We start from the raw sequence: 27,187 nt of genomic DNA on the forward strand, positions 1-27,187 counted from the left end.
TTAAAAAATCTTGGAGGCATAAAACCGCTATAAATATTTTATTGGAAAGGAAAAACATTTCTTCAAAAGATAGAGTAATTAGTTTTAATTTAACATACAATATCTGGCGGAGGAAAAATATTATAAACAGTAGGTCAGGAAGCGTACTGGGTACGCATAATTGTGGCATACGAAATTTAAAGGGCGCGTACTGGGTATGCATGACGGCGTTGAGGGGTTAACACAGTTCTGTGAAAAAAATGAAGGTAGAAAATCCAAAGTTAACGTTTTGTGAGATTTGTTAAAAATACTAGAAATAACATACGATATTACTAAGTACTGATTTTTCAGTAACTTCATTTTATCTCAAGTTATTGTACCTTCCAGGTAAAATTTCTTTCTATCATAAAAAATATTAATCTACTGCTGAAATATTTTTAATGTGATATTTGCTGTGGCAAAAAAGTGACTAAACACATTTTTTGTGGACAGAAAGATATGTTATTTTATTGTGAGGTGTTTCCTTCATGAGTTTTAACTACTCATTTCATGTCACCTTCTGTTCTTCTAATTATGTTGATATTAATTCCTCATTATTTAAATGCATAAGATTTTTGGTTTGATATTGGTATGATATGCATTGTGTGTTCTTTTCTAGGTTGTGTACATAGCACCCTTAAAATCATTGGTTAGGGAGCGAATTGATGACTGGCAAGTTAGGTTAACTGAGAAATTGGGGAAATCTGTGGTTGAGCTCACTGGTGATGCTAGTCCCGATGCCCGTGCAATGGCAAATGCTGATGTTGTTGTTACCACTCCTGAGAAGTGGGATGGTGTGTCAAGATCATGGAGCACCAGGGCCTACGTTCGAGATGTGTCATTGATAGTAATTGATGAAATCCATCTCCTTGGGGAAGAGAGAGGACCTGTTCTAGAGGTTATTGTTTCACGGTAAGGCTCATAATAAACTTAATGAGTAGATGTCGAATAGGGGGTTCTATCAAATTCTATCAAATTTCTGGAATCCTCTAGAATATTGTAACACATATGTGCATGGTGAATCTCACATCTCTCGAAAATGTAAGGAAGCGTATACTCCAGATCCAGTGAATCATTTTCACTCATAAAACCGATATGGCAAAACAAGAAAGTTTATGCATTGCAAACAGTCCTGTATACAATAGACTCCCAATTATCAGTTGCGGTACATATATCCATGTTGAGGATTATCCGTGCATGATTTTCACTCTTGCTCAGTATTTTCCGCGATCTTTATACAAAAATAAAATCGAATACAAAATCACCGGAATAACTGTATTTTAATGCTAGGTTACACTGGGCATATTATTTCCATTAGACTTCCCCTTCGTAAAATGGAAGCGTTTGCGTGCTACCTGCATTCTTGGGTGCTCCGTGTTCCTGTTTTTCAAGCCTTGCAGTGTGTGATTTTGCTCCGTGATTACTGATACACGTCCCAGAGCAGCTGCAACCCAGGGAACTTGTACGTGGTGTAGTGCCTGAAAATGTAGTTTCCTATGTTGCGAAGTGTTTTTGAAGCATTCGTGCAAACCACTTTTCTGTAACCATGATCATGCAGTCGCAGATGCGTGGTTTTTGAAACCAGTTCATATATAGAACCGTAATAATACGAGTAAAACCTTGTTATCGCCGCTAAAAAGATCGCAGACTGGCGAAGAAATCTCTCAATGAGTCCAGCAAGCTCCCTGAAATAACAGAATGGCTGCGTAAATATTATAATACTGTTTGTTTTATGTAAATTATGAACTTTACAAGACGTTTAAGTGAAAGATTGGGTTATCTGTGTTTTCCGATTATTCGTACCGTCTCTCCCCATCATTAGCCCGGATAATCGGGAGTGTGCTGTTGTTCAATACTTAATGTCACACATAGACATAAATGCGCAAAAAACATTATTCTAATGATATTTCCTTGCCTTTTCTGGAGTGTCACGAGATATTATTCAAGGCACCATCGGTAAATCACTCAAAGTTAGGAAACCAAATATTTCATATAGGTACTCAGACATTGACTCTCATACAATTTGCCATTTTCACATCCAATACTTATTTATAAGTGGCTGTCAGGGGCATTTTTTCTCTGTTCACAAGAATATTCTGAATAATCTTCATTAAATTCATGCTAACAACGGCGACCTCTATTAAAGAAAAATTGTTGAAATTGCAAGAATGCGAGCTCGGAATTACAGCAGGGGCTATTTTGCCGTCTTGCATCCACGCATTCTCGCAGTTTTCTAGCAATTCACCCCTTTACATGACGCAATTTTTGACTGCGCCTTTGTACACACGTCAAATTTTGCAATGACGTGCCTTGTGTAAAATGGCCTGTATAATTAGGAATCCATCTAGACTCATTATGCAAAGGGAATTTTAACTCCGCCTCAGTCGTCCTCTTTGACATTGATGTTCAATACTGGGTCTGTGAACACGTTGAAAATCATTGTGCCTCTTTGTTTGTAGTCCAATTGAATTAAAGATTCAAAGTGAAAATTAGGTACTGACTGATTCCATAATTTTAAGTTATCTTTTAGAGATAAGTTTCAGAGACAGAAAAATATGCAATTGACAATTGTTGTCAACTGGATCCATTGACCATCACTTTGTAAAGTAAAAATCATATCAAACGGAAAAAATTACTCTTGACTGGGAGTCAAAGCACAGACCTTTGGCATTCCGGGCATGGAAAGATTTCAAAGGAGCTATCCAGAGCCCTTAATACACATAGTAATTTCGTAATTGAGTGACTAAAGTTTGTGGGTCCATTTCCAGTCAATGTGCTTTATCTTAGTGGGATATACCTATGTTACTATTTTTTGGGTTTTGTGTCTGGGTATAACCTATCTGGGGTGATGGTCAGACTTATCTGAATTAGCAAATTTTAATGGCTTTGACCTTAAGTTTACCCCTTGAGCCACAAAAATACTTCTTTTCCAATAAAGATCTAGTATTCATACTATTATTGAATCATACTATTATTGATTATCAATAGTTCATTCCCTGTCATGGTGATGAAAAATATATTTTGAGGAAAGGTCGGTTATTTAAGGCAAATAGCCAACATGTATAACATTCAAATTCAAGGTGAGGAATAAGGTTTAGAATAAAGTTAAGCATCAATAACTATATTTAGTTATTTAATGGAACCTCTCGTTTAAATAACCTAGAAACAAGTTTCTGTGGATAAGTCTGAAACTTTGAGATTTTATCAACTTTATTTCTGTTTTCTCTTTAAAAGTGCCAACTACATTGCATCACATGGTTCACAGCAAGCAAATTCAGTAAATCAAGGGATATCAATGAGGAAAGGGGGCAAGCCATATCTCCACCCAGGTCGCATGAGGATTATTGGTTTGTCTACTGCTCTTGCCAATGCTCGTGATCTAGCTGATTGGCTGGGTATTGCTGCTGGACCGAATGGTTCACTTGGACTATACAATTTTCGCCCTTCCGTGAGACCAGTTCCATTAGAAGTGCACATTTCAGGTTTTCCAGGAAAACACTATTGCCCCCGAATGGCTACAATGAACAAACCAGCATTTCAGGTAATTTTGTGTTTACTTTTACTGAATGAGCAATATGTCTCTGTAGCTAAAGGCCTGTTTACAAAGTAAATTAACTTGTTATGTCTAAGTGTATGAATGCCTGAATGAACACGAAAATGCTTCTTTTAATCACCCTACTTTAGTGAATGCATGTACAGAAAATAGGACCTGTTCTAATTTGTTTCATGCATCCGTACATGTTCTGTTCTGTTCCACAAAAGTTGCTCATGCAAACCGAAATCAACTCATTCATGTTAATATATGGTGTAAACAGGCCTTAAGAACTGTTTAATTAAAAATGTTTTCCTTGAAAAAGTTGTGTTCTTGGGGAATAATGTGTTGGTTGACTTGCTGTAATTTTAAACTCTTCTTTTGATGAATGTCCACTTTGTTTGGCCAGAAGGAAGGAGGAAGTATGTTTATTAACCTAAAGATTGGTTGCAAAATTTTTGTTCTTGCAGATATTTATCCATAGGTAACTTTTCCTGGGGAATTAATATTTATTTACCTATTTTTAATTTAATAGATCATCATATATATGCCAGAACAGATATTGTCAATTAACAACCATAGACATTTATAAAAATGATGTACGAAGTTCACAATCAGTATACAGAGAACTCGTTAAACTACTGTATTTCCCCCCCCCCCCCTAATTTTGAGGCTTCAGTTTCGGGAAAAGTAAAAAAGAATGCGTTTGAATATAGTCCCCCCCTTTACTTTTACCACAGGCATTTTTGGAGAAAAAGGGGGACTATATTCAGACATATACGGTATTTGAACACTTCACCTCAAAGTTTTCCACTATACATTCTTCAATGAATAAAATGGCCTCTTACCTTACCATTTTTGTGCGAAAGATCCACAGAGAAAAAATCATTCGCCTTGACCGGGATTCGAACCCGGATCCCCCGATGGGTGACTCCCGTAAAAGTTATCACCGCGGCTAGTCCCGGTATACTTTAAACTTACCATTTTTAATAGTAATTTTCAAATCCTTCAAGATTTTTAATTTGATAACTAAATTAATTTTAAAATAACTTTAACTTATGTAACTAAACAAATGGACAAACTATCAATGATAAGATGCAGAAAAAATTGTAAATGAATGCTAGGGAGTCCATGGGCATTGTCATTCATAATTTTTTGTTGTGTATTTTTGTAGTATACATGTACTATAACGTTAAGTTACCTAAGATCAATTGAAGGTTTGGTTAAACAATTTAAATAAGGAGACACCAAGATATTTTATATTAAAAATAAAAGGAAAAATGGAAATAATTATTCAAGTACAATAGCTACTTCTAGATGATAGGAAGTATTGCAATAGCTGTAAGTGGCAGAGGGTTGACAGTTTGAGACATTAAAATTGTCCTTATTTCAATGGTCTCTTTTAGGGGGAGTGGTGGTCCTCTGGGTATATCCGAAGTTGGTTAAACATTACTCTGCATGTGCATTTTGAAGATATTCTTATTTTCTTGGAATTACACATTTTTTCTATTTTTTTTTTCAGGCAATAAGGCAGCATTCTCCCGGCCGGCCTGCATTAATATTTGTATCATCACGTCGGCAAACTAGGCTTACTGCTTTAGATTTGATATCCTGTCTTGCTGGAGAGGATAATCCTAAGCAGTGGCTGCATTGTGCTGAGTCTGAAATTGAAGCAATTTCATCGACGGTGGCAGATCCCAATCTGCGATTGACTCTGGCATTTGGGATTGGTTTGCATCATGCTGGTTTGACTGAACATGATCGTCGCACAGTTGAAAGACTTTTTGGTGATGAAAAAATACAGGTAAACCGTGATTGCATGTCACGCATGTGGCCAGTGGCGGCTGGTGGTTATCTATCCACGGTGTGCATTAGAGCAGATATAGGATGATTTAATTATATTATGCTAATCCTAATCCATGAGCATCATATTTCGCCACAATAGAATACATAGCAAGCAAAACATATCACTGGTACATTCTACCCTTCAAATTACATGAACAGAAATAATATTAGCATTCATGAAAGTAATTATTCTAAACACACCTTTACAAGTGATGGTAGGTGAAATTCATTCTCCTTTTTTTACACCCTATGAGGAAGTAGTGTAGAAAACGGCCATACAGATGACTCTACTGCAGACGGACTAGGATCCTGGGTGCAGGTAGTGTAGGTGGTGGCTACACCACTACACTGCCTGCAAGTCACTCACCAAATATGCGCGTGTGCACTCGCATCATTTTGAGTCTGCTCCCATCACTCCCATTTGAACAGTACATACGCCCCGCCCCCCCACTTACTTCGTCCCGCCAGAGTACCCTCAAGCGATTGCAGAGACCGAAAATGCACTTGGCGCGATGCCACAGGATCGCATACTTGTAGAGCAGTAAATTTGAAAAGGAGATAGCTTTAGCGTTCAGAGCTTCATGTTTCTTGCATATGCAGGCAGGATTTTTATCCTTCTCATTGCAAAGGAATAGTTTTCTTTTATAATTCATTCATCTATGGGTGTGCACTTGCTAACATGCATATACGCACGCACTGCCATTGCATGTGGCATTATTTCTACTTTTTTGAATTTCTTGAATTTCTATCTTAGTGTGGGCACTTGCAGTGTGGAGTGAAAACCATTTTATACAGCATAACAGAATCCAATTGTAAAGGATTCCATTTTTTTTAAATAAGGGTCTTTCCATGTTAATGAATTGTCAAAATATCTGCATTTGTATTACACTTTCAAAGGTGGGAGATCAACAAAATCAGCAAATAATGGTGTATAAAAATATTGTCAACTGTGCTGGTGGTGGTGATCACTACGTATTGTTTAATGCTACAATTCCAAATTCTGGTTAACTTGCAAAGCGTGAGCTAAATTTGGAAAGAAAATTCATCTTAATGATGGCATTGAAAGTGAATAAAATTATTTTAATTCACTTACAATATGTTCATTATTAATGATATTTTTAGAGGAAGTATTTAGGAACTTATTAAAATTTGTCCATAAAGTGGACTGCATATGTCCTTTGCCATACATTCAGCAATGGCTGTGTCATACGAGTGTATAATTGCCTATTGACTATTGTAAAAAAGTAATTTTGATCTTAAAAATCATTCTAATAATCAGTACCTATATTTACTACTTTTCTTTAGGTCCTTATTGCTACAGCTACCCTAGCATGGGGAGTTAACTTACCGGCCCATTTGGTCATCATTAAGGGCACTGAGTATTATGATGGAAAAACTAATCGGTATGCTGATATGCCAGTCACTGATGTTCTCCAGATGATGGGGCGTGCAGGTAGACCTCAGTTTGATAAAAATGTGAGTGCTCTTAAATTTTGGGATGGTTATGTATCTAGCCGCTATCATGCAGTAAAAATTACTCTAATTTGCAAGAGAGCTTTAGAACTGGTGGATGCTTATTTTTAAAGACATAGAGTCCATCAGTCCAATGTAAACATCCAATCATTTATCTCATTGTGAAATAAACTCTATCTGTTATTCCATTATATCGTTTCTCCTCCTGTAGATCGGGTAGCATTTAATTAGAAAATAATTATAGATGCAATAAGTTGTTTATTTCATACATGTATGACTTTCTTTTTGTAGGGTGTTGCGGTGGTATTTGTTCATGATGCAAAAAAAGCTTTCTATAAAAAGTTTCTGTATGAGCCATTCCCTGTGGAATCTGGACTTCATCAATCTCTTCCTGACCATGTTGGTGCAGAAGTGGTTGGAGGAATAATTAAAACCAAGCAGGTATAACTGGATGTGTGAACTCTCATTGAAATGTAAAAACATGGTGGGGGTAATATGCTTCATCAACCAATTTTATTAGCATAATTTTTGAACTGTTTTTAGATGTAGTAGAACCACCCCCTTTTGCATTTTTCATTGGGCCCTAAAATTCTTAACCTTAATATCCTTAGGGGAAAACTTAATGATTGAAATAATTAAACTCCATGATTCCATATAAGAAGTTCTACAAATTTACACTTTTGTTCAAAGCCTCTGTGCAGAGGACCCATGAAGCTAAGAGCTACTAAGGGATTATTTCTAAGTGAAGGGGATGGACTGCATTTATCAAGTTCAGAAGCAAATGTGAGATTGCTTTCATCAGAGCCACAAACACTCATATTTTGGGAATAGGAAATGCCTATGGTTGGAGGCTGTTTCATGAGCCAATTCTTTTTCATATAATGCTTATTCCCTGCCTATCTCATCATTAGTGGTTTTAATGATATATTTATAAGCTTATACGTAAATATATTGCATTGGCAATGTGATATTAGTTCTGGGGTGTTAATTTTTTACAAGAGTTTACCATTAATTTTCTTTTATTTATTTGTTTACTCCTTTACTTTATCATTTTTAGGAAGCCCTGGACTATTTGACTTGGACTTACTTCTTCCGGCGTCTGATGCGTAATCCTGTATATTATGGGTTGGAGTCTCTGGAACCAGCAGATATCAATCATTACCTGTCATCATTAGTGGAAGATACTGTTGGGGCACTTGAAGAAGCTGGTTGCGTAAATGTTGATGAGGTAAATAAAATTGTTTAATTTATATTGGGTGAACCTTGGGGTTTATTCTGGAGCATTAATAAATATGATCAAATTTAATGGCCAGATTTGCTAAGCTATTACTTGTAGCTCAATGATCCACAAGCAGCCAAATGTGTTCTTGAAGATATTTGAGTCAGCATGAATCTCTGTCTTGCTATCATATCTGTATGTATGCCGGCCTGGGTGGCGCCGGGGTAAAGTCCCCGACTGCTAACCTTAAGGTCGCGGGTTCGAATCCCGCCTGGGTGGTTTGACCACCATCCAGGGCATGGATGTATGTGATTGTCAAACAAGTTAATTGTAAGAGAGGACTACAGTGGAACCTCGCTAAAGCGAGTACGGGCTATAGCGACACTCCCGCTATAACGAGAGATAGCCGATGCACCGTCAATTGACCCTACAATAAGCGTGTTAAAAAATTCGTTTTTACGAGACCCTTTTGGTGTTGGCTCTCGCCATAGCGAGGGTTTCACCGCCGGAAGACTTTCATCAAGACTCCTTAACCTCTGTAATTGCTAGCGATCTGTTAGAAATGAAGTTAATGGAGTGCTCAGGCTCAAATTTATGTGGTAAACCGTCGTTCGATAAATAAGTAGTTAATTTTGGTGAAAATATTGTGGCATTAGCATTCGCGAATGCTTAATCTTCTTTTGTTCCTCGGGCGGCAGAAAGCAGTCGGCAGCATACCCGCACGTCCGTGAGTTGCGTGAATAGAAAGCATTTGATGGCAGTCACCATGGCCAAAAAAACACCAAACACGTCTAAGCGAGAAAATAAAAATAAAGGAGTAATATGAGTGTCGAAATTAAATTTATCTTCCTATTCGCTCTGCAAAATTAAAAAAAACAAAAGCGCCCAAGGAATGCAGACGATGAAGAGTTATAAGGAGCTTTGTTCGGGTGGTTTTGCCCATTCAAATCTGCGGGAACTTCTGAGAAAGGGGCTAGGCCCAAGCCTGAAGCGGAGTATTTTAGGGATAGATTGCGAATCGAGAATTTTAAGAGTGCGGAAGGTTGATTATACTAATGCGAAGCACCAAAGCGTTATCTCCCCTCACAACTCCCCTGGTGATGCCTGCGGTGTAAACCTGAAGTCGTGGAAGAGAGGACTCCGATCATAAGTATCTTTAGAAGTATTCCCCGCATCATATAACATAGACGAAACGGAACTTTTTTTTTATATACAACTCCCCGACAAAACCCTTGCAGTATGAGGTATTACTTGCAATGATGCCTCTAAAGGTAGGTAGTGCGCCTTAGCGATGATGTAGGATGTACGAAGCAATGATACTCAGCGTGAATTGTCCGGATAGACGTATTTATTCTCCGTTGCGGATTTACAAGGGTGAACTATTCGGGTCATTGGTCGGAGTCGTACTGGCGCTCTCTTTTGTTACGTAGGTAGCCGAACATCCCCTGGTGGCCGCTGGAAGAACTCACAGAACAACTAACTCTCGTTTGCAGTGCCGTGGTAAACTCGGTGTATCATTTCAAATACGTCGCGAGCGTAAAACTCAAAAAGAAACTTTTTTTCAACAACGGTAATTTTAATCACGTCATTTTTCAAGCTTAGCAAACTTTTTACCGTAGATGATGAAGATATTACATTATCTGATAGAAAAAGTCTTCCAAGGCGGGAACGTTATACAACCTTCCACCGGTAGAAACAAATGTAATGCGTTATTTCACTTCACTGCCGGTTAACGTACAGAAACAATAAACATACACCAATGGAAACCTTTGAGGCATTAAATAACCGCGATACTGTTTTGTCAGTTAATTTTTGAATTTTCAGTGGAAAATACCAAAATAATAGAATGATCACGTAAATGAACTAATTAAGTGCATAGAAAAATGACTTTGTCGGTTGTGCATTAGCATAATGATTGACGAAACAATGCTTTCCATGATTTTTATTCAGTGCGGCGCTTATAAATGGTTTGAATAGTTAGTCGTTGTTCGAGTAAGGAAATTTAGTGATGCAAAAAACATCGCCTTTCGTCTGGATTTATGCTTACGTTTATCGGATAGATGTTTATCTGTCGCCGCACCACTCCTGTTCCTGTATATCTGTCCGCAACAGGTATATTGGCTATTATTTGCTCCACCTCCGGTAAAGCGACAATTCGCTATAGCGAGTGTTTATTAGTGCACCGTGGGGTGTCGTTATATCGAGGTTGCACTGTATATAGTCCTAAATTCACTTGTAAAATAAAGACGACATTATTTATTATTATTATTTTTTCTTTGTGTTGTGGCAAAATGTTATTGTTGTGGTATTTATCACATTCTATGATTTGTATCCTAATTAGAGATGTGCGAATAGTATCCGCGAATACTCGAATACCTCGAATAATAGAAAGTATTCGATATTCGAGATCTCGAATAGTTATGCCAAATGTACCGTCTCGAATACCTCGAATACTATGAATTTCGCGTCATACACTATCGCTCGCACGTCGTTGGTAGTTGACTCGGAAAAATGAGAACTCTAGTCGTCTAGTGCATGCAGCGCCGTTTTAAGCGAGCTGACGAAATTCATCAAATTCACGGGTTCGAGCGGTGAAAAGAGTTCGACGTGGGGAACCGAAATTGATCGGATGAGAAAAATCCGAAATTCCCAGGTGTCCCTTATCAGGAGAACCTCAGTTCCGTGGGATAGCAACATTGGCGCATTTCCCACGATCCGCTATCCCCATCCATTCAGCGTTCGCCCCATCCCCTCAATCGATTTCCTCTTCCCCGAAAACAAAAAAAGGTCCCGGCTCGTGCAGGGATCGTATTACGAAGACCTCAGCTTTGAAAAAAATATCAAGTTACCGGAAAATAATAGAATCTTGTTTCACCCTTCCCTCTTTCTCCCCACTGACCATTTTCCCGCATCCATCTTTTGATAAAATGAGAGGAGGTGTTTGCCGTGTGTCCTTTGTGGCTAATAATGACAGGCACTTATTTTGAATCTTCCCCAGGAGATGAAACTACCATAGGGAGGAACTCAGTGCCGTGGGATAGTGACATTGGCGCATTTCCCACGATCTGCTATTCCCCTCCATTCAGCATTCGCCTCACCCACTCTTGACGATTTCCTCTTCTCCGAAATCAAAATAAAGATCCCAGCTCGCGCAGGGATTGTATTACAAAAACCTTAGCTTCAAAAAATATCAAGTTACGCGAGAAAAATAAAAACGTGTCTCGCACCCACCCCCTTTTCTCACCCACCGACCTTTTTCTACCTACCTGCTTCGAATTTCCCCCTTTCTCGAGGTCAACTGCTGCATGAGTCATCTACTAGCCCGAAAGGTGTCTAACAATGACTTTCGGCAATTGTTCTTACACCTTTATTGGATTGAAATATTAGTAATGTGCGCGTAATTTAAAAAAGAATAAGACCAAACACGACATATTTCTGACTTTATTTAAGCATTTTGCGCAGGAAAATAAATACCGGGAAGAAGAAGAAATACGACGGAGGCGTAATGCTCAAATAGGGTGGTTTCCTATTATTTTTTATTGCCTAAATCGAAATATTAATACTCCTGAAGTACGTATTTAACGCTTTTAGAGTTTTATAAGACGATATCTATTTTTCGCGATTAAATTAAAAGTGAAAATTTTCAAGCGCGCGAAAACGCGACGGGTAAGAATGAATGCCGGGAAAAACTCCGCGTGACGTCGTTCTGGTTCCCGCTGCCGCAAGTGAGGTGACCTTGGGGTGAGGCTCTGAGCGCTATTACGACGCAGGATGCTAGCAGGTAGCCGAGTACCATGCTAGCTGGTAGCGCTTAGCTTAAATAAGGTTTATTAATACCTTATCAAACAGACTGTGTGATTATTAAGACATGTCTCCCTGAGCTCTGTGCCTCATGCATGCATTGGTAACCTCAGACGATGTAAAACTCTGATCCTCTCGTGTAAAAACTAAGTCCCTGTGATGTCACGTGGAGTGGCATCGCATAGGCGCCAATCTGGCCTTTTTCAAATGAGGTAAAATTGAACATTGCCATTAGTCTAAACCGGTATTTCTAGAACGAAATAATTTGTATATTATGAATACACTACTGGTGGGTAACGAATCACAATCAATGCCTTTCGTTTTCTTTAATGAAGGAAACTACCCTATTGTTTACATAAAATTAAAATATTCCATTAATCAGCTAAATTCCTGTTTGAATCCTTTAAAGGCAATCACAATTACTCACCAAAATCTTGGGTTTCCTGCTGCATAGGCGACCTAGTCAAACATTTTCACATTCATCGTTTAGTATTCGAGGTATTCGAAATTCGAGGTATTCGAATATTCGAGCAATGATTTAATATTCGAATTCGATATTCGAATTCGAGAAATCTACTATTCGACCCATCCCTAATCCTAATGTATTGCAGAATATTGCTTCCTTCATTCTGTATGCTCTCTGCAAATTGTTCACAGATACATAATTATTGCATTTGTTATCAAGTTCTTTTGGAAGATTTCAATCACATAATTTTGTTGATAATTTCACTCTCGTACACTATGGGTTTTCATGTGGATAATGAAAAAAATGTAATTGTGTTCCCAAATGTGTACTTTGATTAATTTTGATCAAATTTAATTGACTTTTTCATTACTTTCAGGATGGTCGTACTTTAATACCTACGTCAATGGGCCAAATATCCTCATACTACTACTTATCACATCGCACAATGCGTCACTTTCGAGATGCACTACGGCCAAATCTTGACATCCAAGAATTATTAGTTGCACTCTGTGATGTCACGGAATATGATCAACTTCCTGTGAGGCATAATGAGGATATTTTAAATGGGTAAGGTCTCTTGCATTTTTAAGTTCACGAGTTCAGTTGTTGAGTTTTTTCTTGTTTTTTTTAAAAATTGTGTGTGTGGCGTCTTTGTTTGATTCTCATGTGTCTATTTCTGGTGAGATTTTAATTAACTCATTGAAGCTTTTGCATAATGAAGTGGAAGCTTGGACTAATGAGAGTTTATGATCCCCAGAAAATTGCTCACTATATCGGGCACTCATTTTCATATCCACAGATGAAGTATGAGGCCACTCAATTTCCATGTTCATCTTTAGTTACTGCTTTTATTTTGTATCGCTGGTATTTCAAAAATGAATCATCATTAGTCAACAATCCTAAGATTGGTTTGACGTAGCTCTCCATTTCTCTCTCCTATCCGCTAATCTCTTCATAGCTACATATTTATTCTCTTTTACATCCTTTATAACCTGTCCTATATAACTCATTCGGGGCTGTCCCTTGCCCTTTTTCCCTTCCACTTGTCCTTCAACGATTGTCTTCATCAAACCATTGTGCCTCAAAATGTGGCCAACTAAGTTGTCCCTTCTTCTGCTTAATGTTTTTAGGAGGCTTCTCTTTTCTCCCACTCTCCTTAGCACTTCCTGGTTACTCACAAGGTCAATCCATTTTATCTTCATCATTCTTTGGTAGCACCACATTTCGAATGCTTCCACTCTTGACTTCTCTGCTGCTGTCAACGTCCAAGCCTCGCTTCCATAGAGAAACATACTCCATATGTAGCATCTGATGAATTGTTTCCTTACTTCTATGCTGGTATTTTCAGCATATGAATGAAGCAAAAATGAATAAGATCTTAATTTGCGTTTAGTTGCATATTTGTACATGGTAATGCAAATGAGGTCTAGCAAAACAATTAATCATGCTCGTCTCAGAAATGAAGATGATCTGCATTTGCATAAAATTGAATATTTGTGTATCATAATGCAAACGAAGTCTTGCATAGCAATTGATGGCACTTGTCTCCAAACAACACGTGTGTGTCGCATTATGTATAGCTTTAGATATTGTATCATCTGGGATTGGTATGATGCGTCAAATCATTGAGAAATGACAGAATTTTCATGCACCCATCTGTGAGCATTATGTGCTGTCAGAAACAATAAAAAAATTCTCTAGGCATTGTGCAACTTACAGCATTTGATGTGATGTTCTTCGATACAAGCAGTTGAAGCCAGAAATATTTTCACAGGTGAAGTTTCCCTTGGTCATTGCTGTTCAACTGTTCTTTTCGCTGTTCAGGATTGGGAAAGACCTAGACAATCTGGCTAGGAAACACCTACTGAAATCAGTTTTTGAATAGGTTTTTAAAACCGCTTTTGCTCTTTTGTTTTATTTTAATTTTGGTTTATTTACCATAGACTTAATTTTCCTCATTAATTAGCATTCTGTTGTGGTTTCGTTTAATTTTCTTCATTTGCAAAGGCTGAATTCAGACCTGAGCAAAATGGACAAAAGACTGAAGCTATCATGCATGAATCTGCATGTGTTTATCTTTCTGCAGTCATTTCTTCAGAATAGAGTTAGATGCCTCAATTCTCTAATTTTCAAGAATTGTGGCATAATTTATCTCTCATAGTTAGCAGATTTATTGATGTAATGGATCCAATCACTCTTGAGGTATATTCTGAGATAATTTTTTTACTTTTCTTAACAGCATAACAGAAATCATTTGTAAATGTGGAAAATGAAGTCATGAAATGGAAATACTTGATTGAAGTGGGGAACTGAAAAATTGGGCCAAAAACACCTATGCCCAAACCAGATCAAGTCCATCCTTTCAAAAATAAAAACAGCTTTCACTTCTGGTTAATATATGGATGTTTGTTTGTTTATTTCTTATAGTGTTAAGAATTATATGTTTTTCATTTGAAGGATAATGACAATTATTATTTTAATTCTAGGGAGCTTGCGAAGTTGTGTCCAAAACCAGTGGATCTAGCCTTTGATTCGCCTCATGCCAAAGCTCAGCTCCTTTTTCAAGCTCATTTTTCTCGTCTTGTTTTACCCTGTGCTGATTACTACACTGACCTGAAATCAGTTCTTGATCAAGCTATTCGAATTCTACAGGTAATTTGGTTGATAAGTTATTCGTGACCAGTATTTTTTTATTTATGAAAATTTCCCTGTTCACTAAATAGCATCACTTCATATCCCCAGGCAATGATCGATGTTTGTGCTGAGAATGGATGGCTTCCTGTCACTCTGCGAGCGATCCAGCTGATGCAAATGGTCATGCAGGGACGATGGGTGGAAGATGATCCTCTGACCACTCTACCTCACGTTGAGCCTCTTCACTTGAGACTATTTTATTCTCCTCGGAAAGGAGAAATGGGAGAAGCTGGACCAGTAATGCCAATCTACTCACTTCCAGAACTCAAGGTGCTTTGCAGGAAAAGAGGTTATGCTGCATTGGCTGATCTGCTACGTGTTGACTTGGATGAAAATCAAATTGAAGAGGTGAGAAGTTGCTGAAGTGAAATCATGTTATTCCAGTTTAGTTAGTGTTTGAATGGAATACATTGGTTGCTGAGATCTTACTTTGGGTTGGCAGACAGGAGAGTCGAATGGAGAGTTACATCTAACCACTCTTTGGATTGCTGATTTACGATGATGATGAAAAGAGATAATGAGAGCTATGCGCTTGATATGTGCTTAGTTTGTCACAGGTTACTATTCTATTCGGTCAGGGGCGCAGCTAAGAATTAAGGCTAGGGGGGGTTTTAGGCGCAAGTAATACTTAGGAGTGTGGGGGTATTGCATACCCGCCAGGGTAAGCAGAAGTTGCTGGGTCGTCCTCCAGAAAATTTTTGAGAGTAATGGTTCAAATTGGTGAGTTTTACGGCTTTCTGAGGGATATTTGATTAATCCTAACACTATGCTATAAGTAAATACTGATCCAATTAAGTAAAATGGATTAAACTTAAAAATTTCTCTGGGCTCTGGGGGGGGGGGGGTTTAATCCCCCAAAACCCCCCCTCGCTGTGCCACAGTATTCAATGATCTCAAGTGCTTGTGGGCTTTAGGTAGATATCAAGCTTGATGTTGTAACCATGATCTAGTTGTCAACTGTTAATTGGTAAAAACTTTCGTGTTCTGTGATGTTCTTTTGGGTAAACCTGTGTCACAGTTTAAAAATAGGTATATGTATATCTATAGTTTTATCTCCATTGCTAGAGACTTCCTCAGCATTGTGACATTTTTTTTTCGCACAAAAATATTTATGTACCAGTGGGTTAGAGTGGTAACGTTAGTGATGTGGGCCTTTTTCAAATTTTCTTTTTCTTCTCAAAATAAAAAGCCATGATGAATTTAATGCATGTCTTAGTTAAGTTATTATTTCTTTGTAGAAAATTTTTGAGAGTAATGGTTCAAATTGGTGAGTTTTACGGCTTTCTGAGGGATATTTGATTAATCCTAACACTATGCTATAAGTAAATACTGATCCAATTAAGTAAAATGGATTAAACTTAAAAATTTCTCTGGGCTCTGGGGGGGGGGGGGGTTTAATCCCCCAAAACCCCCCCTCGCTGTGCCACAGTATTCAATGATCTCAAGTGCTTCGGCATTCGGCTCTTCAAACCAAGACATTTGAACATTTTTACATATTAGATAAGCTTTCATGATTTCAAGGCTTGTAGAATTAATTTTTACCTTTTCTTTTACAAGATTTATCAAGTGGTATGTGATATGCCTGCTCCCAGTGTTGAGTTGAGTGTGCGTGGGTGGTGGGAACCGGCGTCAAAGAAGTCCATGGATGATACCGTTGATTCAGATGAAATTGAAGAGGAGAGACAATTCCCACAGTTCCCACCTCCAAGGCAAGCCCATTGGGTTGATGTCCATGCCGATCAAGAGTACACGTTGGTCATTCGTTTTGGTCGGCTCTCGTCTGCCGGCATGAGAATTGGTGGAGGTAGAGGTGGAAGAGGAAGAGGTCGTGGTGCCGGTATGGGCGGAAGTAGTAGGAGGCAAAATATTGCAATTGGAAGAGCCCATTGCCCGAGGTTTCACAAACCAAAGGATGAAGGCTGGTTCCTGATCCTTGGAGATGTGGAAAGGGGGGAAGTAATGGCTCTGAAGCGGGCCACTGGTTGTGGTAGGCCGTGGGGAGGAGGAGGCGGCGGTACCATGCAGCAGCTAACGTTCAAGACTCCTATGAAGTTAGGTGAGTTTCTTTCAGTCTAGAATGCTAGTGCTCTATTATCTAATTGTAAGGGTGCGGCCCGCCACCTCGAAAGTCGCGGGTCGCACGCGTTGAATTGCGAGTGGGTTCTTGCCCTTGGTGTCGGGAAGCAAATAATCACACACAAGTATTTAAAGTTTTTATCCCAAAGTTTATTTCCTTTTGAAAACCCAGTTTCCAAATCAATTCAATGAATATACATAAAGTGATGATGAATTTGTGCGTCCAGAAAAGCCAAAATTTAGAATATTACCAAAAGTCTCGGGAAGGAGAGGAGCTGCTGGTGATGGCACGGGTGGATAGCGAGGCGCTTAGGTCGCACAGGCCATACGGCCCGCACTTTGACTCCAACTGACGGCTACATTGCTGACTGAACACTGGCGAGTGACCAGTGACTGAGTATGAGTTACTGAGTGAGTCCATGAGAGCCAATCGCATCTCCACCGTGCCATTATATAAGGAAGTTGAACCAGGATGTTTTCGTCCAAGAGGAAGGGGAAAGGAAGGTTAGGCATTCTTGAAAGTGAAAAGGTGCAAGTCTCGAGGCATAGTTTGTCATAGCTGGCTATTCTGATACGTCACGCAACAACATATTTATGCATATTTTGGAAATGGAAATCTTCCATTTCCGGATCACTACATAATATCCATATGATCCCTTGTCTAGCTTACTCACTCAATCTTGGCTCAGTGGTGGATTGAAGAGGGGAGGCAAAGAGGCTGTCGCCCCCTGAAATTCTTGGTACGGTACAGCAGAACCCAGTGTAACAAACCTTTATATATTGAAATATGAAGGAAACCTCTGTATAATGAAGTCTTAGTCCCAGCACCTTCCCCTACACAGAGCTTGAATACAGACTCCTATAATCAGCCTCAATAATTTCTAAATCTACTTTCGACATAGTCCATAAGTTGGCTCCAAATAGAAAAATCACATCTCCAGAAAAGTTTTTCACTTAATCCTTTTAGAGACTGCCTATTTTGCCCGGTATGCTGAAGAATGCCAGGGCTTTATTTGGCAAATGTGTAGGTTTGGGCTTAAAAATTTACGTAAAGCCTAGTATGTATGAATTTTCAGAAACTATTTTTTTTTATTTGCTCCCAAAACATACCGGGCATGTTAAAGCATGAAAGATACTAAAAATAGTTTCCAAAGCTACATGAAACACAAAAAATAATAGGTGTGAGTGTAAAAAAAAACCCGGCCGATATATCAGCCCATGGCACTATTCGCACATACTCCCCAGGCTGATGGATCGGCCGACTGGCACTATTAGATTTAAGCCTGAATCTTACGATCATTTTTTCCATACCTCTGAGTGATAGCTTTTCAGGGAGCAATGAAATTATCGCTCGACTTACCATTTTCTGAATCACATGAATGACAGTTATAAATACAGAAAAAATTTTCTGTATTTACAACTGTCATTTAATTAAAAATCAAGTGTGAAGTTACAGTTGATGTTAGTGGCTCTGTGTTCTGATTGGCTGAAGGGTGGTGCTATGGATGGTTTCAGCAACGGAAAAAGGGGCGTACCAATGTGATAAAAAAAGGGATGGGATTTCCATTCCTTGAGCCATCACAGAAAAAGATTGCGTGAAACTGTCATTTTTTCCGCCATCATTGGAACTGTCCCTCAAAAGGGATGGAAAAAATGATTGTGTGACTCAGGCTTTCAGTACATATCAATATCTATTCATCTAGATTTATTGTCCTAAGTCAAGCAATAAGCACACCATGTCTATTTCTGGAGAACATGAAAAAGGTTGAATTGGTATGAAAATGTACTCAATGAAACTTATTATATGTATTTCTATAATCTGAAAAAGTTTGTCAACCCTTGCTGTGATCATAAAATTACAATATAATTATGGAAATAAATCAGTTCCAAGTAACTCAATAGGATTTCTTGTAGTTGCAGCATATTCCATCTGATTCTAGATTAATTCACTACACCTTGATTTAAGTGAGAGATGCTCCTTCTGTCCAGCACTTGTGTTAAATCCTAGTATTACTTACCTAGTGGTAATTTTTATTACTCTGCAGTCCCCATTAGTACTTCCACTGCCCACTTCTTGTTGGAATTGTCTTTGTGACAAGGGGCACTGGACACGTCATATTTTGGACAGGTTAGATGTCCAATACTGAGATAACCATCCTATAATCAATAACATGGATTTTATTATTCTAGGCCGGCTGATACTCACTGTGTACATAATGTCCGACTGCTACTTGGGCTGGGATCAGCAGTATGACATTCACCTGAATGTGATTGAAGCCAGCATCAAAGCACAAGTTAATACTGAACTAAGTGAGTTCCCTCAGTTGTCTAAAAATGATGACTTAATTGGTGAAGAAACTGAAGATAATGAGACTGGCCGCAACCATAGAATTTACAAGGCCGATAAAATCTGGTGACCCTGGTTTCATTAACATCAATAATCTGCATTGGTTGCATGGTTTTCTTAAAATTGTCCATTTTGTACAAAAATGTAAATGATTTTCTGTTTCAAAAGTAAAGTGTTTATAAAAAAAAATTATCTATGAAATGATTCTTTTTAGCTGCTTACATCAAATTATATTAATGTTTATAACACAAGCGTATAAAATCAACAGATTTAGGCGTTACTTGGTGGAACGATGAGATATTCATGGTGAAATAAAAACACAGTACTATTCCACAACCTTATTGAAACCGAAAGGTTGTGGAATAGTACTGTGTTTTTATTTCACCATGAAACACAAGCGTACTTTGGATGACAGAAACGGAGGAGAATGGGGTGACATATTAATGCCAGTATGCAGAAAAAATTAGCGATAATTATCTGTGTGGAACACTTAGCATGATATCCAGTAATCATTACATATTCGTCAAAGGCGGCATTCATGAATAAAATTAGTGTGGGACCTGGAGAAATTAGAGTGGGGTTAGGAATGTGCAGTGTTATATTCAATTTTTCATGTTTTACAACCCTGTTTTGTTAGCTCTAACAATGAACTGTGGAAGAAGATGCCTTTAAATGATAAAGAACGTAGAAATTGGTAAAATATAGAGAAGAAAAATCAGCTCAATTAAAATATTGTCTATGATCAAAATTTGTTGCTTAATAGACCCATATAACCATGTTTTTAACATATAATTTTCTTAAATCTTATGAAGCATTGGAGGTCAATACCTCTCAATACATTTTTAAATTAATACTTGGAATCCTCATCATGCTTTCTCTGATTTACTTGCAAATTTTCGTGAGAATTTGATGAAAAATGAGACTGAAACAATTAACCTCTGGTGGTAAAAGTGCAAAATAAAAGTTTAATAGGTGAAACAGCAGTTAATCATTGAAAAACTGCCGTTTCACCCAAACTTCAAATGGTCATAAAAAATAGTATAGATACTCAATAAAGGAGGAGAATCAGAAAAGATAGATGAAATTATGCCAAGATACATTTTTCATGGCCAATTAGTAATTGCCAAGTTTTATCGAAATCTGTTTTGGTGGGTGTCATGCCTGGATGAACTGACATGGAATGACCCAGATGGAATTAATATTTAAGTAAACTTCGGAAAAGAAATTGGAGCTAGGAAACAGCTCAACTCAATTTTAATACCTTATGTCCATGTAGTATGTCTAATGTACATTAAATGAATATATAAACCATGTGTGCGGCAGTTCAGAGTTTCAGTTCTGTAAAAAAATTGATAGATGGCGTTCAGTCTCCACTATTTCTTTTTTTTAACCTCTGAAGGTAATTTCTTTGAAGATGTGACGCTAATTTTGCCATTAATCTTAATTTATATTCATTGACAATTATGTACTTCCATAAACTGGCCTTCATATATTTTATTGTACATATTTAATATTAAGTATGGGATGAAGAATTAGTATTTAAGTTTCGACAGAGAGAGATGGAAGGGTTGGTAATGAAAAGAATTTCAAGCAATACATCAATTCAATAATGGAATTAGCTCCAGTCATTGTACACATTGATCAATATTTTTGAAACATTTACAGTGAAAATTATTCTTGATTTGCTGACCTTCAACTGAAGTCACTCATCATAAATGAAGGGGTTTTGTCAACTCAATGTACTCTAGTCTCTTGCACGCAGAAGTCCTTCTCTGTTTCCTTTCCGTGAGCGTCTCCCTGGTGCTAGGCTCTGCGTACCATGGTAGCATCAGCAGGGACCTCATGGCAATAACCTCAGCTAGGTGGCTGTCCTTCATGTTGGCACTCGAAACGAAGAGCTCCGCCATATAGCGATTTTCAAATACCATGGGAGATAATAGGTCTAAAATTTATAGGGAAAAAGTTAGTAGAAGGTCCTAATGTGGAGTACTACTTATTATATATTACGTGTAACCAATCCTTCAGGAAATTCAGCTACTCTCAGGCTTCTGTTGTGGAAACTTAGGAACTTTATTGTAACGTAATGGCCCGTACCGAAGTTGTGGTTCCTATGTTTAATGTGGGTACTTGCCCGTGGTATCGGCAAGCGAATAATCACAAACAATTAAGTCTTAACCAAAAGTTTATTTCCATTAAAAATCCCAACTTCAAATCAATTTAATTAACGAAAGCAAGTAATCAAATTAGGTAATACCGCCAGTTCTTCGACTCCCACTGTCAGCTACGCTACCAATGACCACTGACGAGTTGTGACTAGTGACGACCGATGACTATAATAATGATAGTGTCTACACCATCCAATTGTTGGCTTAACCTGTGTATTTTATCGTGGAAGGTCATTCGAGATTGCCACCAGGTCAGGTTCTACACCATGATATATGAAAGGTGAAACTAGAATGTTTTCAACAAATAAAAATGTTAGCCATTCTTGAAAGTGAAAGGTATATATACCAAGGCATAGAGCTGGCTATTCTCAGACGTAATACACAACACATTTAAGCATATTTTTGGAAATGGAAATCTTCCATTTCTGGATCACTATATTACATATTGCTGTGCTGCCAAAGCTTGAGGTTGAGTGTTGCGTTGAAATTACTTGGAATGACCTATACCGTTGGCCACTATCCTGGAAAACATAGAAGGTCAAGAAAAATTACAAAAATTCTGATTGCAGGCTTTCCCTGTTTATTGTATTGTGGAAAATCATTCGGGATTTCCACTGGGTCAGGTTCTCCATCATGGCTGACGTTTCGATGAACGAGTCATTCATCGTCATTATAGGGCATGATATTATCTGGGCATATTTGGATGCCCGGATGTATATTGGTGACTGCACTCAGGATATCAAGAGGTGGCTATTACTCGGAAGAAAATTATGTCCAAACTTCTGCATTCTGAGTAGTTGGGATGTAATTATAGCAACAAAGATCCATGTATCACAGAAATTATATAATAGTTACAATGCACTGATGCATGACCTACCTTTTGAGCTGTAGTGTTCAAGGAACCTCTCATAGTTCCATGGGCAGCAAAGAGAACGAATTTCTCAATACTTCAGCAAAAGTAACCATGACAATGCCTTCAAAAGTCAAACACTGAAGCAAGAACTAGCATGAGAAGGCATGAGTTGCTGGATAAGAACTTGATGCTAGGAAAGTTTGAAAAGATAGCATAAGATTAGGCAGACTGACAGCATATTGCCATTGACACGACGGTAAAGGAACTTAATCTCACAAGTTTTAAGGAGACAAAAAGAAACAGAGGAGGTTGGTTTGCAATTAGTTTAGAGTAATGAAGATTTAGAATTGACTTCATGAATTGAGATTTATAAAACTTAGCTTTATGTCAACGCTAAATTTTGCATTTCCACAGCACTCTTTCTGATCAACAAAAATATGAAGAATTGTCTCGCAATAAACTAAGTAGATATATCTTAAGTAAATATTTATTAAGTTTTACTACATCACAGCCAATATTTCATGTAGTCCAGGCCATGAAAGAGGAAAAGTATAATTTCAAAATATGCTGGGGGCATCACATTTTTCAAAAACCAAAAGGCTGGTTTAATTTTCCTTTGCGATTGATTTTATCCCCGAAAGCAAAGACTCAACTTCTGCATTCAATGAATCAGCAAAGGTTTCACTAGAAAATGATGACTTAACATGCCTTTTTCCTTCTTCCCCCATTTTCTTTCGCAAACTTGGATTCAGAATGCATTTCACAAGAGCATCACCAAATGAATCTGCAGATGAGTCACAGAGGAAGCCTGTGACACCATCAACAACGGTCTCTGTTGGTCCTCCTACATTAACAGCAACCACTGGACACCCTGCACTCATCGCTTCAATCGGGACAATGCCAAAATGCTCACCAGATGGAGTATACAGCAAACAGCAGGCAGTGTGTAGCAAACCCACCTAGAAGGGCAAACATTTCAGGGATATGAATCCAAATAAATAAAATCCAATTACAAAGCAAAGAAATGTCACCAGCTCTTACCTTGAGATGGTCAGATGGAGACTTGAGAAAGATGACTTTATCAGCAACACCCAATTTCTTAGAGTGAGCTATCAATTCATCTAGGTGGTCAATATTTTCAGTTACCCTCAAGTCGTACCCACCAGCCATGACGAGGTATACCGTCTCCCAAACATTTCCTGCAAAAAATTGGTGTGAGGTATATAATCGTTGTATATATCACACAAAGTTAGATGAACATTACCTGGAATGGCGTCCTTCAAGTATTTCAGGGTGTCGATGGCCAGGAATAGATTCTTCTTCCTTTCATATCTGTTAATTGATAATAATACCACAGCATCCGTAGAAACGCCGATTTCCTTGAGAGCATCATTCTTAGAATCTAGTGAAACTGTTTCAAACTTGGAAAAATCAACACACGGATAAAGAACCGAGGGAGTCACTTTGCCTGAGAGCCTTTTAAAAGTAGATGCAAAAACGCCGGCAGTGAAATTGCTGTTTACGAGAACCTTGTGGGCACATCCAGTAGATATCTCTTCCAACCAGTCAATAGGAATTCTGTACAGTCTTTTTAATAACCCTTCAGGTTTACTCAGCAACTGATCAGGGAAGTGGCAATAGAAAAGAACACGTAAGCTCCTATTTAGCCTCAGAATTGGAATGCATGCCGACACTATGTCACAAAATACAACATCTGGCCTTTGATCAGTGAAAAATGCTACATAAAAGGCGGCATATATCATACGCATGTAGGCAAACAGCGCATAAAACCGACCACAAATGTTTCTGGGTATCCAGTCACCGACCACTTTCACAGGTAATGTACCATCCTTGGTCTCTTTGAAACAGTGAGAGGTATCATGATGAGTCGTGACGAAACTTACATCATGACCTTTAGCTTTTAACGCGAGGGCTGCGTCAATCACAAGCCTCTCAGCTCCACCGATGCCCAAGTCCGGGTGCAGGAACAGGACTTTAACCATCGTAAAAAAACGTAGTCTGCCAAGATACGTATACACCCTTCAGCTACTAAATATATGGACTAAAGATTACTCTCTCTCATAAATAATGCCCTACAAACGTAATCTTCTATCAAGCTACAGAAGGTGATGTCATTTTTTGTATGAACCACCCGAACACGCGCATTATTTTGACCCATGAAAGGTCAACCCACGCCCCGGGAAATAGCGACAAAATTATGCTAACACATAATGCTTTATATTTCTGGTATAAAGTCGGCTTTTTTAATTAAAATTATAATTACTCCTTAAAATCGGTTAATTTTATTATTTTCAGCAAGAAAGTTATTCTTTCTTATCACATATTGGCAGGAAAAACACTCTAAAATATAAGTAAAGCCAATGTTCCACTCGGTCATTTAATAAGTCATAAAACAAAATATAGCAAAAAAATTACCTTAAAAGTATAGAGAAGTAAACAAAATTGATGTAACTTAACATTTCAACCAGCATAAAGGATAAATATGTAAAAAAGAGGTACGTTAAATACTAGGGCGCTATCCTGATGTGTCCCGTGGAGAGCGCTAGTAAAGGCAACTTTTGACACTGACTTTTACGAAAAATTACGGCGAAAAACCGACTGAATCCACCTTAGAATTAACGATAAACTTCATTATCACTGAAAAAGACATTAAAAGGGACCTTAATTTATCCGTTAATAACCTCATAACATGAAATACTTAGGCGCTATCGAGAGATGGGCAAGTCGCAATAAGAGATTGCAGTGTATATGTAACCTGGTCATTTATTATTTCACCTATGCGGAATATCTACAACAGGGAATTGTAAATGAAACACAAAGAATCAAACATATGGTAACATATCATTCCCAACCCCGACAATATATACAGCATAAACTACGCATGTTCAAAAACTAAGGCGCTATACTACGCATGTTCAAAAACTAAGGCGCTATCCGGACACCAACAAAAAAATCTGGAAAAGTGACACATTTTTAAAATTTTTTTTCGGTAAATATGAAAAGAAATTTACCACAATCATAGATGAAACGAAAGCACGACGATACCACCGTTTTAAAATTCAACTGAAAAATTTACGACACTAGAGGAAAATACTGGACCACCAAAAAACTGAAAGTAAAAATGTAAATGTGACATTTTAAAAAGACTCCTTCAGAATTTCGGATCGAAACTCATCTACATTAGGAGGTAACACATCAAAGATTATGTAACACACATAGCCCATAAAGATTTACGTTACATAGAAGTACCGCGAGTCGACAAATACAAGGTCGCCCACCCCGAATCACCCGCATGGAAGGTAAGTTTTATGAATGGTAAAATATTTTTTTCCGACTATCGAGCCCGGCCTAAAGCTGTGATGTCACCCTAATCGTAGAAAAACATGTTCAACCAAGGAATGAAAATGAAAAACGACACAGTAAGTACTTTTCTCCTTTGAAATCTAGGTATTGGATTGCCTAACCCACTGCCTACGACACCATCAAAAACATCTGGAAAAGGTAAACATTTTTAAAATTTTTTTTTCGGTAAATATGAAAAGAAATTTACCACAATCATAGATGAAACGAAAGAACGACGATACCACCGTTTTAAAATTCAACTGAAAAATTTACGTCACTAGAGGAAAATACTGGACCCACAAAAAACTGGAAGTAAAAATGTAAATGTGACATTTTAAAAAGGCTCCTTCAGAATTTCGATTCGAAACTCATCTACATTAGGAGGTAACACATCAAAGATTATGTAACACGCATAGCCCATAAAGATTTACGTTACATAGAGATACCACGAGTCGACAAATACAAGGTCGCCCACCCCGAATCACCCGCATGGAAGGTAAGTGGTATGAATGGTAAAATATTTTTTCCCGACTATCGAGCCCGGCCTAAAGCTGTGATGACACCCCAATCGTAGAAAAACATGTTCAACCAAGGAATGAAAATGAAAAACGACACAGTAATTACTTTTCTCCTTTGAAATCTAGGTATTGGATTGCCTAACCCACTGCCTACGACACCATCAACAAAATCCGGAAAAGTTAAACATTTAAAAAATTTTTATTTTTGGTAAATATGAAAAGAAATTTACCACAATCCCAGAGGAAACGAAAGCATGACGATACCATCGTTTTAAAATTCAAATGAAAAATTGAAGACACCGCAGGAAAATACTTGACCAACAAAAAAGTGGAAGTAAAAATGTAAATGTGACATTTTAAATAGACTCCATCAGAATTTCGGATCGAAACTCGTCTACATTACGAGGTAACACATCAAAGATTATGTAACACACATAGCCCATAAAGATTTACGTTACATAGAAGTACCGCGAGTCGACAAATACAAGGTCGCCCACCCCGAATCACCCGCATGGAAGGTAAGTGGTATGAATGGTAAAATATTTTTTCCCGACTATCGAGCCCGGCCTAAAGCTGTGATGACACCCCAATCGTAGAAAAACATGTTCAACCAAGGAATGAAAATGAAAAACGACACAGTAAGTACTTTTCTCCTTTGAAATCTAGGTATTGGATTGCCTAACCCACTGCCTACGACACCATCAACAAAATCCGGAAAAGTTAAACATTTAAAAAATTTTTATTTTTGGTAAATATGAAAAGAAATTTACCACAATCCCAGAGGAAACGAAAGCATGACGATACCATCGTTTTAAAA

At 37.9% G+C, this 27,187-nt stretch overlaps 2 protein-coding genes across 2 annotated transcripts in view; one reads left to right on the top strand and one right to left on the bottom strand.

Annotated features, from left to right (window-relative positions):
- LOC124165102 (activating signal cointegrator 1 complex subunit 3) overlaps positions 1–19,660 on the top strand; it is a 73,348-nt gene extending 53,688 nt beyond the window's left edge. Inside the window, exons 26-36 of the mRNA XM_046542391.1 lie at positions 638–930; positions 3,253–3,559; positions 5,073–5,354; positions 6,701–6,871; positions 7,160–7,309; positions 7,926–8,096; positions 12,731–12,921; positions 14,841–15,006; positions 15,097–15,396; positions 16,606–17,104; positions 19,315–19,660. Coding sequence (XP_046398347.1) covers positions 638–930; positions 3,253–3,559; positions 5,073–5,354; positions 6,701–6,871; positions 7,160–7,309; positions 7,926–8,096; positions 12,731–12,921; positions 14,841–15,006; positions 15,097–15,396; positions 16,606–17,104; positions 19,315–19,541 — 2,757 coding nt within the window. The 3' untranslated portion in view covers positions 19,542–19,660. The remainder of the gene's footprint in view (positions 1–637; positions 931–3,252; positions 3,560–5,072; positions 5,355–6,700; positions 6,872–7,159; positions 7,310–7,925; positions 8,097–12,730; positions 12,922–14,840; positions 15,007–15,096; positions 15,397–16,605; positions 17,105–19,314) is intronic.
- Positions 19,661–22,958: 3,298 nt separating this feature from the next.
- On the bottom strand, positions 22,959–24,649 carry LOC124165679 (alpha-1,3/1,6-mannosyltransferase ALG2). The gene is made up of 3 exons (XM_046543159.1): positions 23,754–24,649; positions 23,531–23,688; positions 22,959–23,448 (listed from the first exon to the last, which is right to left on the bottom strand). Exons 1-3 carry the CDS (start codon positions 24,490–24,492, stop codon positions 23,095–23,097), a joined length of 1,251 nt encoding a protein of 416 aa, XP_046399115.1. The 5' UTR covers positions 24,493–24,649; the 3' UTR covers positions 22,959–23,094.
- Between the last annotated feature and the right edge of the window lie 2,538 nt (positions 24,650–27,187).

Source organism: Ischnura elegans, chromosome 9, assembly GCF_921293095.1.
Source record: "Ischnura elegans chromosome 9, ioIscEleg1.1, whole genome shotgun sequence".
In the NCBI taxonomy this organism is placed as follows: domain Eukaryota; kingdom Metazoa; phylum Arthropoda; class Insecta; order Odonata; family Coenagrionidae; genus Ischnura; species Ischnura elegans.